This window comes from Carassius carassius, chromosome 3 (assembly GCF_963082965.1).
Source record: "Carassius carassius chromosome 3, fCarCar2.1, whole genome shotgun sequence".
Lineage (NCBI taxonomy): Eukaryota > Metazoa > Chordata > Actinopteri > Cypriniformes > Cyprinidae > Carassius > Carassius carassius.
Window position 1 is genome coordinate 6,520,417 of NC_081757.1, and position 17,260 is coordinate 6,537,676.

Below are 17,260 nucleotides of genomic sequence, written 5' to 3' on the forward strand. Positions count from 1 at the left end.
TAATGTGTGCATTGACCACAAGTTGGAAGTTTCCCCTCCCATCGATGCTTTTACGAAATTGCGCTCTATTGCTAATTTGCCATGTTTAGTAAATCTGGCCCTAATACTTCTATTCAGCAAGTGAAATAAACTGAACAAAGTGACAGTAAAGGCATTTAAAATAACTACTGTTCTTCTGAATGTTATATTCGATACCCTGAAAATAAAAGAATCATGTTGTCGGCGAATAATATTAAGCAGCACAAATGTTTTCGACATTGTTAATAATCAAATATGTTACCCTGAGCAGCTAAAAATTCAGCATTTCCATCAGAGGAATAAATTACATTTTATAATATATTAAAATGGAAAATAGTTATTTTAAATTGTAATAATATGTCACAGTTTTACTGTATTTTTTTAAATAATAATAATAATCGTAGCCTTGGTGAGCATAAGAGACTTTTTACTGACCACAAACTTTTAAATGGTAGGTGGTTACTGTTTTTAAGGCCTTTTTTGAAACATGTATATCTTTGTCTTTTTTATCTTAAATAAATAATTAAGTTGTAGAAACATTTTGAAATCATTGTTTCAAGCTGTGTAACTGCATCTGTGTATTTTAGTGTGCATTTTCCTCATTTCTCAACGCGCTTATACACTGTCATCATGACACACTGAACAAGTAACCTCAGAATACGTTAAAAGATAAAGTGCTGCTTGGTGACATCCATTAGATTGTTTTTCTATGCAATTCTCTGTCATAACCACACGAACACCATGAGACCGTTTCATAACATTTGAAATATTAACTTGGAATGGGTATAAAGCACTTGGAAGACTCAAGAGAAATGTAATTACCCTAAAGCGATCGCTAATAAGCCCTGTGTCCCAGTTTAACTTGGCAAACAAAAGTCATATGCAAAGTCAAGTCAAATGTGAAGTATAAAGACATATTTGCCATTGTTTTCTTGATTTAAAAATGAGAACTATGCAAACATGTAGAGCATTAGTAACTGTTTTTCTCAGAAGTGGCATGGATACGACCACAGCATGATTCATCGCAGTCAACACCATTTAATCACACACGCTTCATGACTGTCTGCATAGACTTGATCCTGTTCCGGCCCCATCATTAACTCCTGACAACATCTCCTGATACTTCATTTTAACTCTGCGGCCATGGGGAAAGGCTTTTACATTAGTAAGCCTCAAGGGTTTGTGCTATTTGGGTTGGGCGCTGGGGCCGTCCTCACCATTTTTGCATTGTCAGTTGTTTATGCTCAAGAGAAATGGAAAAACAAGGTAAATGCCATAGACGGGACCCGCATGGTGACGACTGCAGCACCCCAGAGAACCTCAGCCCCGTCGAACGAGTCCTGGGACCAGTACAGACTGCCTGACGCCCTTTTTCCGGAGTACTACAATTTGACGCTTTGGCCTCGGTTGGTGCCGGACGAGCAGGGCATGTACATTTTCTATGGGACATCTGGAGTTGCGTTCACATGTGTGAAGGAGACCAACCTGATCCTTATTCATTCCAATGAGCTGAACTTCACCTTGACCTCGGAGAGGCACCATGCCAAGCTGACGGGTTTGGGAGGGACAAGCGCTCCAGCCATACTAAAGACCTGGTTTCAAACACAAACACAGTTCATGGTGATTCAGCTGAAAGGAAAACTACAAGTTGGAAAATCCTACTGGCTCTACACAGAATTCCGTGGAGAGCTGTCAGATGATCTAGGAGGATTTTACAGAAGCCAATACACAGAAAATGGTGTAAAAAAGTAAGATGACTACTGGCATTACTTTGCTAAGAAAGGGTTGAAATGTTTGCATTTTACAGCTTTTGTAGTCAACATCAAAGTAAAAACTTATAATACTAATCAATTAATCTATAGTAATAATTGTATAAATATAAAAATAACTATAAAACTGTTTAGAGCATACTTATGTATAAAGGAATAGTATATTAGGTCCTGTAACACACACTGCTTTTTTTCCAAAAATGTTTAATAATCTTTTAGATTTTTATAAGTTCAATTATTAATTTGTACTGTGGTATAAGAAATTTTAAAATGTACAAATATTTTTTGTATCTCAATATCAGGGCAATACATGAATTAGAGAATTCCAAAAAATTAGGAAATAATTATTTAATTTAGATTAGATTAGATTCAACTTTATTGTCATTATGCAGAGTACAAGTACAGAGCTAATAAAATGCAGTTAGCATCTAACAAGAAGTGCAAGAATATAGTGTTTTATATTCATAAAAGTGCAGAGTAAGTAAGGCTATGATATACAGAATGTACAGTGGAGTTGCTATATACAATATTGATCAGAGTATATACAGAATATAAATATGAATGCAATGTAGGGATTGCATGTACATTATGAACAGAGCAATGAAGGATTATATATACATTATGAATAGCAGGAACGTGAGAACAGTGGTAATAAATACAGTTGGATGAGTGTGCAAAAGTATTGTTGAACAATGTATTATATGCAAAAAAACAGTAGTGCAATGATATTTTTTGTAGAAATCGTTTACTGTGCTTGTACAGTAACAACTTTAGACAGTTTATAGTGTAATAGCTTTAACCATGTGCAGTCTGTGCAAAATATGAATAGTGCAAATAATGTATGTAAAGTACTGTGACCAGTGCAGTAAAAGAGCAGGTGCAGGTTTGATTGGTGGTGTGGAGTTCAGAAGTGTCACAGCCTCGGGGAAGAAGCTCTTCCTGAGCCTACTAGTTCGAGAGAGTAGACTCCTGTAACGCCTGCCAGATGGAAGGAGGGTGAAAAGTCCATGGTTAGGATGAGAGGCATCCTTGATGATGTTTCTTGCCCTGCCCAGACAAAGCTTCTGATAAATGTTCTCGATGGAAGTTAACTGGGTGCCGGTGATCCATTGAGCAGTTTTCACCACACCCGCTGGAGTGCTTTGCGGTCAGATGCAGAGCAATTGCTGTACCATACTGAGATGCAGTCTGTGAGTATGCTCTCAATGGTATAGCGGTAGAATTCAGCAAGGATCCTGACTGAGGTCTGTTAGTCAGAAAATCTAGAATCCAGTTGCAGATGGGTGTGCTGATTCCAAGATGGCTGAGCTTGGAGATCAGCTTGGAGGGGATTACCGTATTAAATGCAGAACTGAAATCTATGAACAGCAATCTCACATGTGTGTTCTGACTGTCCAGGTGGGTGAGGGCAGAGTGAAGTGCTGTTGAGATGGCGTCCTCTGTTGACCTATTGTTGCGATAGGCAAATTGGAATGGGTCTAATGTAGCAGGGAGACAGGATTTTAAGTGGGATGCAACCAGTTTCTCAAAGCACTTGGCAATGATGGGGGTGAGTGCAACAGGACGGAAGTCATTAGGGACCGAGGCAGTGGAGTGCTTCGGTACAGGCACGATGGTGGAGGTTTTGAAGCAAGTGGGGACCGTTGTTTGGGCCAGGGACAGATTGAAAATGTCCGTGAAGACCTCAGCCAGCTGCTCCGCACAGGCTTTAAGCACACGACCAGGTATTCCGTCAGGGCCAGCTGCTTTCCGTCCATTTACTTTACGCAGAGTGGAGTAAACATCTGATGTGGAGAGTGTGAGAGGCAGTTCACTGGGATGATGCTCAGCTTTGAGTGAGATCTCCTTATTATTTTGATCAAAACGAGCATAAAAGTGATTGAGCTCGTCTGGGAGGGAGGCAGAGCTGGAGGGGGGCACAGAGTTAGGTGGTTTGTAATCTGTGATAGATTGTATGCCTTGCCACATTAGCCGGGGGTCTGAAGAATTGAAGTGTTCTTCAATCCTCTGTTTATGTTTGAGTTTAGCCTGGCAGATACCCTTCATCAGGTTGGCTCTGGCTGAGCTGTAAGCCTCCCGGTCTCCAGACCTGAAGGCTGCATCTCTTGCTTTGAGCAGGAGGCGAACCTCTCTGTTCATCCAGGGCTTCTGATTGGGAAAATGTTTTATTTTTTGTGTGTGGTCACTCTGCTCACACATCTGTTGATGTGCTCCAGGACAGAGTTGGTGTAATTGTCAATGTTGATCTGAGAGTTTGTGGTGGCCTGGGCAGCAAACTCACTCCAGTCTGTGTGCTGGAATTGATGTTGAAGAGTGGAGTCAGCACCTTCCAGCCAGATTTAAACAGTCCTTGTTGTAGGTTTCACACATTTGATAACCGGGGTATACTTGGGGAGCAGGAACAAAGAGAGGTGGTCAGACTGACCCAGATGGGGGAGGGGTGTGACTTTGTAGGCATCAGTCACATTAGTATAAATGTGGTCCAGTGTTTTATGTACCCTTGTAGTGCAGGAGACATTTTGATGAAATTTAGGGAGAACAGATCTTAAAGTGCAGTGATTGAAGTCCCCAGCAACAATAAAGGCTCCATCCGGGTGCAGGGTTTGTAATTTGCTAATAGCAATGTCAATGTCAATGTCACCTTTATTTATATAGCGCTTTAAACAAAATACATTGCGTCAAAGCAACTGAACAACATTCATTAGGAAAACAGTGTCAATAATGCAAAAATGATAGTTAAAGGCAGTTCATCATTGGATTCAGTTATGTCATCTCTGTTCAGTTAAATAGTGTCTGTGCATTTATTTGCAATCAAGTCAACGATATCGCTGTAGATGAAGTGTCCCCAACTAAGCAAGCCAGAGGCGACAGCGGCAAGGAACCGAAACTCCATCGGTGACAGAATGGAGAAAAAAACTTGGGAGAAACCAGGCTCAGTTGGGGGGCCAGTTCTCCTCTGACCAGACGAAACCAGTAGTTCAATTCCAGGCTGCAGCAAAGTCAGATTGTGCAGAAGAATCATCTGTTTCCTGTGGTCTTGTCCTGGTGCTCCTCTGAGACAAGGTCTTTACAGGGGATCTGTATCTGGGGCTCTAGTTGTCCTGGTCTCCGCTGTCTTTCAGGGATGTAGAGGTCCTTTCTAGGTGCTGATCCAGCATCTGGTCTGGGTACGTACTGGATCCGGGTGACTGCAGTGACCCTCTGATCTGGACACAGACTGGATCTGGTGGCCACGGTGACCTCGGAACAAGAGAGAAACAGACAAATATTAGCATAGATGCCATTCTTCTAATGATGAAGCAAGTACATAGGTTGTTATGGGAAGTGTTTCCGGTTCCGGTTTACCTAATTAATGCAGCCTAAAAATCCTTTAACGGATTTGGATAATAAAAGCATATTAGTATGTTATGTGTATGCCAGGTTAAAGAGATGGGTCTTTAATCTAGATTTAAACTGCAAGAGTGTGTCTGCCTCTCTGTTCATCCAGGGCTTCTGATTGGGAAAATGTTTTATTTTTTGTGTGTGGTCACTCTGCTCACACATCTGTTGATGTGCTCCAGGACAGAGTTGGTGTAATTGTCAATGTTGATCTGAGAGTTTGTGGTGGCCTGAGCAGCACAAAGTTCTTTCATAGCCACGTTAGCATTAGCGTCCGGAGGTACATAAACTGCAGCAGCAACAATGCAAGTAAACTAATGTTTAATTTAAAAGCAAAATTAAAATTGTGATTTTATTACACCACAAGCTACTGCTTTATATTTTTTGTAATTATTGAATTGTTATTATTATTATTATTACTGAATATTGGATAAAAGTGTCTGCTAAATGCATAAATGTACATGTAAAATGTAAATTCATTACTAGGTGTAATTAATGTTTCCATTGAATTGCACACTGAATTTTGAACAAAACATTTATGAAGACTTTTGCAAGCTGTTCTACTACTTCCTACACACTTAACTTCATTTTGGCAGAGTTGTCGCCGCAACACAAATGCAGCCCACTGCCGCCCGGAACGCTTTCCCCTGCTTTGATGAGCCGTCAATGAAGGCTGTCTTCCATCTGACTCTCCTCCACCCTCCTGGAACTGTGGCCCTTTCTAACGGCATGGAGCTGGGTTAGTGATCACATCAATAACAAGTGTAATAGATATTCTGTTGAAGGCATGATAATATGCTTCTAAATTCAATGGGGTGCATACTATATCTTAAGACATGACTTTTAGTATTTTTTTTTAAATAATAATAAACCACATCACAGTCTTAACAATAAAAGAGACATAACAATCTGAGTTTCTGAGCTCACAAATCTTTTGAAAGACCTTACCAATTATTTTAGCTTCATTAAAGTTTTTCCAAAGTTATAAAACGGTAGCTTTGATTGTTTGGTAGTTTATAACCTGCTCTTTAATCACTTATTGAGGCCATATATTTTTCCGTGCATGTTATATAATCACAGACAAAATGTACATTTTAAAATCCTAAACAATTATTTTTAATATGTTTATTATTTCTATATACTGTTCAAAAGTTTTTTAAGAAATTATTATTCAGCTGTTCAGTTTTAGTCAAGGATACATGATCAAATCAAGCAAAAGTGACATTAAAGTCATTTATTATACTGAAAAAAAAATCAAATAAATGTTGTTCTTTTGAACTTTCTATTTATCAAAGAAAAAACATGCATTGTAGTTTCCACAAAAATATTTTGTAATACAACTATGTTCAACTTTAATAATAGTAAGAAATAGTTATTGAGCAGGAAATCATCATATTAGAATGATTTCTGAAGGATCAGGTGACACTGAAGACTGGAGTAATGATGCTGAAAATTCAGCTTTGCTTCACAGGAATAAATTAATTTTTAAAATAGATTTAAACTGTAAATAGCAATTTTAAATTACATTATAATTTCCCAATATTAGTGTTTTTGCTGTATTTTTAATCAACTAAAACTGCATAAATCACAGACTTCTTTCAAAAACACAAAATCATTAAGACCCCAACTGTACACAAGAGTATATTGAATGGATTTATCTGTGGACATGTTTTACATCTTCACTCATGTTCTGATCTTCCCTTTAGGCACTGAAAGCATCACCATAGATAATCAAGAGGTTTTACAGACCAGATTTGAGCCAACTGAAAAAATGTCGACATATCTGCTGGCCTTTGTTGTCAGTGAATTTACCAGCATACGCTCCCCCCCGGAGGCCAATATTTTGGTAGAAATCAAGATATATTCACTCTCTTTACACCCTTTTTTCCTCTAACAGATGTATTGTTAATGTGGATAACAAGTTAAAAACGTATATTAAATGTATTGATTTTTATTACATAATCAATTAGTGATTTCCACCAAATGTGTAACTTTATTTATTTCTTTTTTAGATCAGAATATGGGGACGTAGAGAAGCCATTGAAAGTGGTCAGGGAGATTATGCCCTTAAAGTGACATTGCCTATTTTGAAGTATTTCGAAAACTATTACAACACCACATACCCCCTATCCAAATCAGGTGAGAGTTTAAACATGCAAGCTCATTCCAATCTTTGTGTCTCAATCCATTAATACTGGACCATTGGGGGAAAAAAAGCGGTCAGACTCATACTTTCCATTCCCTAGACCAAATCGCACTGCCTGATTTCGCTGCTGGAGCCATGGAAAACTGGGGTCTGGTCACTTACAGAGAGCTATCGCTTTTCTACGATCCTAAAGTGTCCTCTAATGAAGATAAAGAATGGGTGGTCACTGTAATTACACATGAATTAGCACACATGGTATATGGAGAACCTCTCTCTCTCTCTAAAAACTTGTGTTATTTAACTACATCTAAATTATGTAACTCATTTATGTGAGACAAATTATTGTCTAGTGGTTTGGGAACCTTGTGACCATGAGATGGTGGAACGACCTGTGGCTCAATGAAGGTTTTGCAAATTATGTTTCATATCTTGGAGCAGATTATGCTGAGCCCACCTGGAATATTGTAAGTTTTTATTCACTCTATTCACATTTGGAAATCATGTCTATGTTCACAAAATATAGCTAACAATAACATTACACTAGAAATCAGAAGGCTCTATTTAGATTTTAAGTCTGTAATGCATCTTACCAAAGTCTCTTCAAGGTATTCTAAAGTCTTTGATCTTAACGTATGCAGATGGAGTCACACTGCGATTGGTCGTTTTTTTCCATGACCAGTGAACGCCGATGCTTTTTTTTTATTGATTTATAACAGCTATGGGGCATTTTTAGACACTTTATGGTTTTAACCTACATTTCAATTGTGTTTAATTGGATTTTTAGTTCTGTTTAGCGTCTTTCGTCCTGAACCGATTTAGTATCACGTTAAAAATAGTTACGTCACATTTTTATTCTATGCCTGCTTGATTTCCAACGAAAAACGTCCTCTACTAGCGCCCCAATAAATACAGACAAAGCTTAGTAAAGTTCTGTGAAGTTCATTCGTGAACCGTACACTCAAAATAGTAAGATTTCTTCATTTGCTAACTAATTATCAACATCTTTTTTTAACGCCAGACCTGCTGCTTCTACGCGAACGTAACGTAACGTAACTTAATTAATATTCATGAGCAAAGTGAAGCCGTTAGTTGATCCTGATACAGAGTACAAAAAAGTAATCTATATCAAGTAGATTGATAACATATCATTTTTTCAATTATTATGAATATATTAAAGTGAGGTGTTGTCTTTTCTCTTCTCTCTCCTGAAGAAAGATCTGATGGTGCAGCAACAGGTTCAGAGCGCGTTTGGCGTTGACGCTCTTGTTTCCTCCCACCCGCTTTCTTCACGAGAGGATGAAGTCATCACACCGGAGCAAATCGATCAGTTATTTGATACCATCACATATAGCAAGGTTTTCATCATGTGCCAGAAACAACACTGTTAAGCAGTGTCGTATTGCAGTGTTTTAGTTCATGCTAAATTGTTGTCATTTCAGGGGGCTGCAATACTGAGAATGCTGTCTGAGTTTCTGACAGAGTCTATCTTTGCTAATGGACTTCATGTATGTCTGAAGAGTTATTTTATGATGCATTAATGTGACTTTTTGAGTGACTTATTCTCAGACTAAAGCCCATGCATTAATTCCACAGAACTATTTGCATGAGTATGCATACAGCAACACTGTTTACACAGATCTTTGGGGAAAACTGCAGGAAGTAAGTTACACAATTGATGCAATGGAATCCCTAAATAAATCTTAGTGTAATTTTCATTATATTTCATTATACATCTTTTTCAGATTGTAGATGCAGATTCAAGCATCCAGCTCCCAGCCTCAATAAATGAAATTATGAATCGCTGGATTCTTCAGATGGGTTTTCCTGTAGTAACTATTGACACTCGAACAGGAAGTATCACTCAGCAGCACTTCCTGATACACGCAGAGGCAGTAGTGGACAAGCCGTCTGACTACAAGTATGTTTAAACTGACAAATGTGCCAACACAGTACTGTCCTTTTAAAGTATACGGTGTGTATGTTCAAAACTGATTGCAGTTATGAATGGTTTGTGCCAATCACATGGATGAAGAGTGGCATTAACATGGGCCAGCACTGGCTGCTTAATAAAACAGCTTCATATGAGCCCATGAAGACTGAAACTGACTGGTTATTGGCCAACCTGAATGTCACGGGATACTACAGGGTTAATTATGATCCCCAGAACTGGGAACGTCTCCTCACACAACTGAATTCAGATCATGAAGTAGGTGTCTCATTATCTTTAAAGTAATTAAAAACATTAAGCTCCAAAGTAGCATACCTGAATAAAATCCAGAGAATAATCAGTTTAAAGTGATCATGAAAAATGATTAATTTAGCAAAACTTTAACAAAAGTATATGGTTATGTAATATCAAATATAGTAGTGAACATTTGAAGTGGATCAAAAAAGTTCATCAAAGTTGTCTTAAGACAAAAACACAGTTTGGTTTTTTAGGACAACTTTGATCAACTTCAAATGTTGACTAGTGTATTACAATCTTTATAACATCTATTGTTCTACTTTATCATTTTGAAGTTCTGAATTGTTCTAATGTATAATTATAAATGATATTTACTAGTAACTTGATATAATATACATATAATAAATAATAACATAATATAACATTTGATTTTGCCTTCTTTTCACATAGGTTATTCCAGTTCTTAATAGGGGCCAGATAATCGATGATGCATTTAATTTAGCGAGGTAAGCTCTTCGCTGCAAAGATATTTCATCAATGGACAATTTCTCAGGGCATCCATTTCATCAAAAAATTATCTTGCTGTAAATAATAAAATAATTGGAAATCTGATTATTCATAGGGCAGAGATAATCAACATAACCTTGGCTCTGAGAACAACCAAGTATCTCTACGAGGAGAAGGAGTACATACCGTGGGAATCTGCCATAAGAAATTTACAGTACTTTTTCCTTATGTTTGACCGAACAGAAGTCTATGGACCTTTGCAGGTATGTTCGTTTATGTATTACAAAAAATATTGATATTACATGCAGATTACACAATAAAAAATTCAGTACACAGAGAATGCTCATTTTATAACTTATTTTATCATTTATGCATTTCTTTAAACCACTCCAGACTTACCTGCGGAGAAAGGCGCAACCTCTTTTTGACCACTTCAAAGTTATCACATCAAACTGGACTCAGAAACCCCCAAGATACATGGACCAGTAAATACATGATCACTTTTTTACAGTTTATTCTAAATATGACTTTAGTACCACCACAATGTGTTACCACAGCCAGTTATACGCTTTACTTCTATAAGCACAAACTTAAAGCTGTTGTGAAGAGTTTTAAAGGGGTCACATCATGATAAATCAAATAGTTATTGATTTTTGGATATTAAAGAGTACTATAAAACGTTCTCCTCAGTAAAAAAGAACAGTTTATTGAAACTAAGCAGCTTGTTCTGTACTTACGTCAGACAGACCACAAGAAGAAATGACCACCTTCAAATACACATCAACTTTACCACACTGAGGTAATGAGGAAACACTATTCATAAACACAAGACAAATGTGGTAAATATGAATAAAGTGAGGGAAAGTCTGTCAGAGCTTGTGTAAACCCATAAGTAATTTTATATGCAAAGACGATGTTTACATAAATGTCATATAGGCACAACCGCAAAAACAACTCGTTTAATTGTAAGGTTCAGAGTCTGGGGTGGAATATCATTATAAAAAACAAAAGAGTTTATTACGGGTTAAAAAATGAAGTGGACTTCAGTGGAAAGAAAAAAATAAATAATAAGTAATATATGACCCCTTTAAACTCTCCTTATAACTGAGAGGTTGCATAACATATGTGAACCTGGAGCACGGGGTATATTTTTAGAAATAGGCAAAAATAAAAAACATTGTATAGGTCAAAATTATCGATTTCTCTTTTATGCCAAAAAGCATAAAATTTTCCATGAACACATTTTGTAAATTTCCTACTGTAAATATATCAAAACTTAATTTTTCATTAGTAAAATGTATTGCTAAGAACTTCATTTGAACAGCTTTAAAGGCGATTTTCTCAGTATATTGATTTTTTTACACCCTCAGATTCCAGATTTTCAAATAGTTGTATCTCGGCCAAATATTGTATATGGTTTATCATAACAAACCATACATCAGTGGAAAGCTTCTTTATTTTCAGTTGATGTATACATTTTGAGAATTGACCCTTATGACTGGTTTTGTAGTCCAGGGTCACTTATGAGAGTTTAATTCATTTCAGTTTTTGCATAAGAATTAGCAATACAAGCGATGTTCACTGTGATAAAAGGGAATATGCGGGAAAGGGAAACTGAAATATTGTATGGTTTGTGTGACTTCTGTTTATAGATACAACCAAATTAATGCAATCTCATTGGCCTGCAAAACCGGAGTGAAGGGATGTTCAGAGCTCACTAGAATGTGGTACAGACAGTGGATGAAGAACCCTGACACGAGCCCGTATGGAAAATGCTTCTCTAAGCCTGAACTCTGAATTCAGTTCCAATCAGCTTTCTCATTTATTCATATTTATTAATTCTTATTCGGCAAATTCAGCTCAGTTCAGTGATTCAGTTCTACTCTCAATTCAGTTCAAGCCAGTTCATCTCTTTCAAGGTCTTTTTGTACCATTGATTTTTAGTTTAGTTCAGCTAATCGGTTTTCTATTCAGTGCAGTTCAAGTCAGTTTAGCTCTTGATTTTAGTTTAATTCAAGTTAGAATTCATTTCAAGCTATTTCAGTTAGCTTCTTTCTAGTTCTTTTTAATGTTTATGGGAGTTCAGTTCAGTTCCACTCCTAATTCAGTTCAAGCCAGTTCAGCTTTTTCTAGGTCTGTCCATACCATTGATTTTAGTTTAGTACAGTTAATACATATTATTAGATTCGAGTCAGATTTAAGTTCAAGCTAGTTCATTTATTACTAGTTATTTTTAAATCATTTTATTGGGAGTTCAATTCAATTGAGTGCCAGTTAAGCTCTTTTTATGTCCATTGATTTTAGTTTAGTTCAGAATTAAAATATAAATATAAATACAAATATTTAGGATCTTTCTAGCAATGCTCATTCAGATAATGCTCAGTTTAATTTAAGCCAGCTCACTTCAGATCTTTCTGGTTTGGTTCAGTTCAGTTGTGTTTATTTCGGTTTGATTTCTTTTCCCCCACTCAAGAATTCCCTCAAATCTGAAGGTGGCTGTGTACTGTAATGCCATCGCCGCTGGAGGTGTTGAGGAGTGGGATTTCGGATGGCAGATGTTCAAGAACAGTACCATTGCTGCAGAGGCAGAGAAACTGTTATATGGTCTCTCATGCACTAAAGAGCCCTGGCTGTTAAACAGGTGAGTCATGTATACTACATCTTAAATCATTACCTACCTAAAATTCATACTTTTATTCAGTAAAGATGCATTAAATTTAACAAAAGTGACAGTAAATACATTTTTTTTTCAACTAAATGCTGTTGTGTTTTTTTTTTTTTTACTTTTCTATTAAATCAAAGAAACAAACATGTGTCCAAAAGGTATTAAGCAGTATAGCCGCTTATTAGAATTTCTGAAGCCTGGAGTAATGATGCTGAAAATTCAGCTTTGCTTTGCAGGAAAAATTACATTTTAAAATGTATTCAAATAGAAAACAGTTATTTTGAATTTTAAAAATTTTATGAATAAATAAATGCAGCTTTGATGAGCATAAGCTTCTTTCAAAAATAATAAATCTTACTGACCCAAATTTTTGAATGGAAGTACAGTACATAGCTTATATTTTACATGATGCAAGTTTATTTGAATGAATTTATTTTATTTGTTTAACTAAGTCTCATTTAATTGTCTCCGGTTTTCTAAAGGTACCTGAAATACTCAATAGATCCAAACCTGATCAGGAAGCAGGACATTACCTACGCCATTGTGTATATCGCAGGTAATGGAATAGGACAGCCGTTGGTTTGGGACTATGTGAGAGCAAACTGGGAGCATATAACTAAGGAGTAAGTACTGTATTTCCTTCTTTCTTTCTAAATGTATATTTATAGTCTCTACTAACATTTTCTATCATGTGATCTCCATAGTTTTGATGAAGGATCCTTCTTTATTGGAAAACTGATTAAATGCATCACAGAAAAGTTTTCCACAGAATTTGAACTGCAACAGGTTCGTGCTATTTGAAGAAGAGCTTGTATTTGCAAATGCAAAAGAAATATTATTACACTGCTGTTTAAATGTTTAGGGTCTGTACGATTAATCTTTTCTTTTCCTTTTTTTTTGAAAGTCTCTTATATTATTCACCAAGGCTACACACTGTTTATTTTATTTAAAAAAAAAACAAAAAGAAAAACAACGTAATATTGTGTAATACTACTGCATTTAAAAAAAATGATTTTCTACTGTAATATATCTGTAATATATTTTAAAATGTCCCTTATTCCTATGATGGTAAAGCTATTTTAATATTTTTTTAGGATTCTTTGATGAATAGAAAGTTCATTCAAAATAGAAATATTTTGCAACATATAAATGTCTTTACTGTAACTTTTGCGCAATTTAATTAATCTTTGCTGAATAAAAATTATTCCTAATTATTCATATTTCAAAAATCGTAGTGACCTCAGACTTTTAAACAGTAGCAAATATGTCATATTTTTATCTTAAATTTAAACTTAAGATTAGCTAATATTGTTGTGATCCTTTATTCTATTTTCCTTTCTTTTCTTGAGATGTGTGGTAGACATGACATATAGAAAATATGTAAATGTGTGTACTTGTCCATTTCTTTCTCACAGTTGCAGCGATTTAAAGAGGACATTGCAGCAAGTAATTTTAGTTTTGGTGTGAAGGCAATAGAGCAGGCCATTGAACAAACAAGAGCCAACATTAAATGGATATCTGAAAACAAAGAGCAAGTGATGAACTGGCTGATTGAACAGTCAGACTAAACACACTCTCATTATGACCATTTGTGTATAATATTTTAATACTTGCTAAGTATTACATATATTTATATTTTGAAAATACAGGCATTTTATAATCAAGTTTGATAATTAGCTGTTCTGTGCCTCTGATTATTAAATTAGATCACAAAATATTTTGCAGTATTTTATTACGCTGTTCTTCTTTTGCTAAGAAAACAAATATATATTTGTATGCATTTAAATATTTTGCAAATAAACATCAAAAATATTTTGTTTATAATCACCAGTCATATTGTTCTGTCATTCAAGATTCAACATTTCTTAATTGCCTTTAGAATGTACATTTTCTTTTTAGGAAAGTCGGCCTCAAATCAAAACGTTTGTTTGATTGTGAACGTGGTTAATTCTTCTGTGTCATTAGGGGCCCAACAGAGGAAGTAGACAAGACTGCACAAATGGGAGGAAGAGAGTGTGAGGAAGTGATTTCATTATTATGATGTCTGAAAGCAGCTGTAGACTTGTCACCTTTAAGACTCTTACAACTTTTACTGCATACTATAAATGCACACTGTAGAACAGCTGTCACTCACGTCACTAATGGTGCAATTAATGTCTTTAATAAACTGACACAAAAAGGTTTTTGTGTTGTTGTGCAATCTGACGTGGGACCATGAGATTCTCATTCACGTTGCCTTGTTGTTGGCACTATGTGTACTTAAAGGAATAGTTTACCCAAAATGTCAAATTTGCTGAAAATGTACTCATCTTCAGGCCATCAAAGATGTAGATGATTTTGGAATAGACTTAAAGAAATTTAGCATTACATCACTTGCTTAACAATGGATCCTGTGCAGTGAATGGGTGCCATCAGAATGGAAGACGCATTATTATGGATTATGGACTCATGTTTTGGTCAGAAGTGATGGTTTCAAATGACATAATGATTTTTTTCGTTTCTAACAAACACACAATTTTTTGTTTTTGGGTGAACTTTTCCTAATTCCTCTAGACCAGATGAAAGACAATTTAAAGGGTTAAATCAGCCAAAAATGATAATTAGCCAATGTTTCACTCTCAAGGCATCCTATAACCCTTTAAGATATTAGGAAAAATCACGTCAGTTTATCATTTTAGCTTGAAAGAGGCATCAGACCTTGCATTTCAGAAGAAGAGCCCCGCAGAGCTTTGTTTACAGTCTGAGGGGTATTAAAGGATCTCACCTGTGAGAGTTAGTTTACTCTCCTGTCCACTTTAATGCTTGCTCTACAGGGGTGTTTCCTTAAATGTGTGAATTACAACGTGGAATGACCATCACAGCTGTCCCTCATTAGGATGCTGCTTAATGAACTGTTTTATGGTGTACATTGTTTAATAATATTGAAATAATTTGTATGTAATGTTTAAAACACAAAACTGATGTAAGATTTTTCAAGTCTTTATTTGCCAGAAAACCTACAATTCATAAATATTAATATATTTTTAAACATAGAAAAATATAAATAGCTGTACAAACATATATACAAATATAAAGTATTTCCTTTTCATTATCTTACACACATTAATATTTGTATTCAGATTGTGCGTTTCAGTCTGCTTTGATCAGCGCTGTCCCTGGAAGAAATTGTGTTGCTCGAGAAACCAACAATCCTGAGCTGGGAAGGACAGGAGTTCGCCTTCGATTGGATTCTGAGTCTGGAAAAATAAAATATAGATCAAATTATTATAATGACATTTTTATTATTATTATTATTTGATTCAATTTTTTAAATACAAAGAATTTAATAATTATTATTATTAAAAGTTAATTTAGAAATATAACAGCATAACAACCAGGTTTATTATAGTTAAGTAACTTTAAAACAAAAAATAATTGCTAATAAAAATGCTAATAAAAATGGAAAATATAAAAATAGAAACTAAGTTATATTTAAAAACACTTAAATTACAATATTGCCTATATGAGTCTACATTTACGACAAATTTACAAAATATTTAGTAATATTATTTAAAATAGTATCTAAACCATGTTGAAGTACAATGTACATACCTGATAACAGGTCATAGATGGGAACTGCTGAGCTGGTAAACTTTGAGGAACTGAAGGGGTCACGGTGAAGCTGTCAAAGTTGGTTGATGCAGCATTGACCTCGGCCTTAGCTCCATGATTAACCTCGTCTTCACTGAGTTCGAGCTGAGCAGAAAGGCAGGAGATGTACTGGATAGTAAGTCGCAGTGTCTCGATCTTAGTTAAGGTTTTTCCAACAGGAGCCACTGATGGAGGCAGGTATGACCTGAGGTGATGAAGAGCTTTGGTCAGATCCCTCATCCTCAGCTTCTCCCGCTCACTTGCGGTCTGCCGCTTCACTCCAGGGAATTTTGACCTTGGCCGCCCGGTTCTCTTGGGTGTCTGGACCTTGCTCTTCTCCTGGCTGGTGATGCTGTGGTGTGGGATGATCTGGGCTATGTCCTGTCCCACTCCACAAGGGTAAGCCGGAGGGGAGAAGCCACAGGAATCTGTGGAAGAGGCTGGAGAAAGGCTGCTGCAGGCGCTGTAGTAGCCCACATCTGATACGGTGTAGCTCTGATCCAGAAGGTTCTCACAGTCAAACAGGAAAACGCCGCTGTCTTGGACCTGAAGAGAAGAGCTGGAGGTATCCATGGCTATAGTGTTAAGAAGGTCTCTGCTGAATGAGGTTGTGGTTGCTGGTGGACCGTGTTCTTCCTGTATATATCCTCCGTGAGGTGCGATTTGGCACCTCAGAGGATCCCAGTCAGTACTTGAGAGGAGAAGTGACACCAGAAGTAGGGGGTCTGTGGGAAAGAGCAGCTTCTCCTGCCTCAGATGTGAGGTGTGAGGACCAGAAACATCCTGAGCACACAACCCTTGCACGTTTAAATAAGAGAAATCAATAATTTTGTCCCATATAATGTATTTTTGGCTATTGCTAAGAATATACCCCAGCAACTTAAGACTGGCTTTATGCTCCAGGTTCACATTTATAGTAATTATACTAGTTACATACTAACTATAGGATCCTTTTTTTTTTT

At 36.3% G+C, this 17,260-nt stretch overlaps 2 protein-coding genes across 2 annotated transcripts; one reads left to right on the top strand and one right to left on the bottom strand.

Annotated features, from left to right (window-relative positions):
* The first annotated feature begins 1,051 nt into the window (after window positions 1-1,051).
* Window positions 1,052-14,253, top strand: anpepla (alanyl (membrane) aminopeptidase-like a). The gene is made up of 19 exons (XM_059526881.1): window positions 1,052-1,766; window positions 5,762-5,904; window positions 6,872-7,011; window positions 7,178-7,304; window positions 7,412-7,566; window positions 7,662-7,775; window positions 8,523-8,666; window positions 8,751-8,816; window positions 8,905-8,970; window positions 9,054-9,229; window positions 9,310-9,517; window positions 9,947-10,002; window positions 10,119-10,266; window positions 10,397-10,488; window positions 11,656-11,766; window positions 12,477-12,644; window positions 13,151-13,291; window positions 13,373-13,454; window positions 14,084-14,253. Exons 1-19 carry the CDS (start codon window positions 1,162-1,164, stop codon window positions 14,234-14,236), a joined length of 2,895 nt encoding a protein of 964 aa, XP_059382864.1. The 5' UTR covers window positions 1,052-1,161; the 3' UTR covers window positions 14,237-14,253.
* A 1,378-nt stretch (window positions 14,254-15,631) lies between these two features.
* mespaa (mesoderm posterior aa) lies at window positions 15,632-16,935 on the bottom strand. Its single transcript, XM_059521862.1, has 2 exons — window positions 16,260-16,935; window positions 15,632-15,904 (listed from the first exon to the last, which is right to left on the bottom strand). Exons 1-2 carry the CDS (start codon window positions 16,869-16,871, stop codon window positions 15,812-15,814), a joined length of 705 nt encoding a protein of 234 aa, XP_059377845.1. The 5' UTR covers window positions 16,872-16,935; the 3' UTR covers window positions 15,632-15,811.
* Window positions 16,936-17,260: the final 325 nt, after the last annotated feature.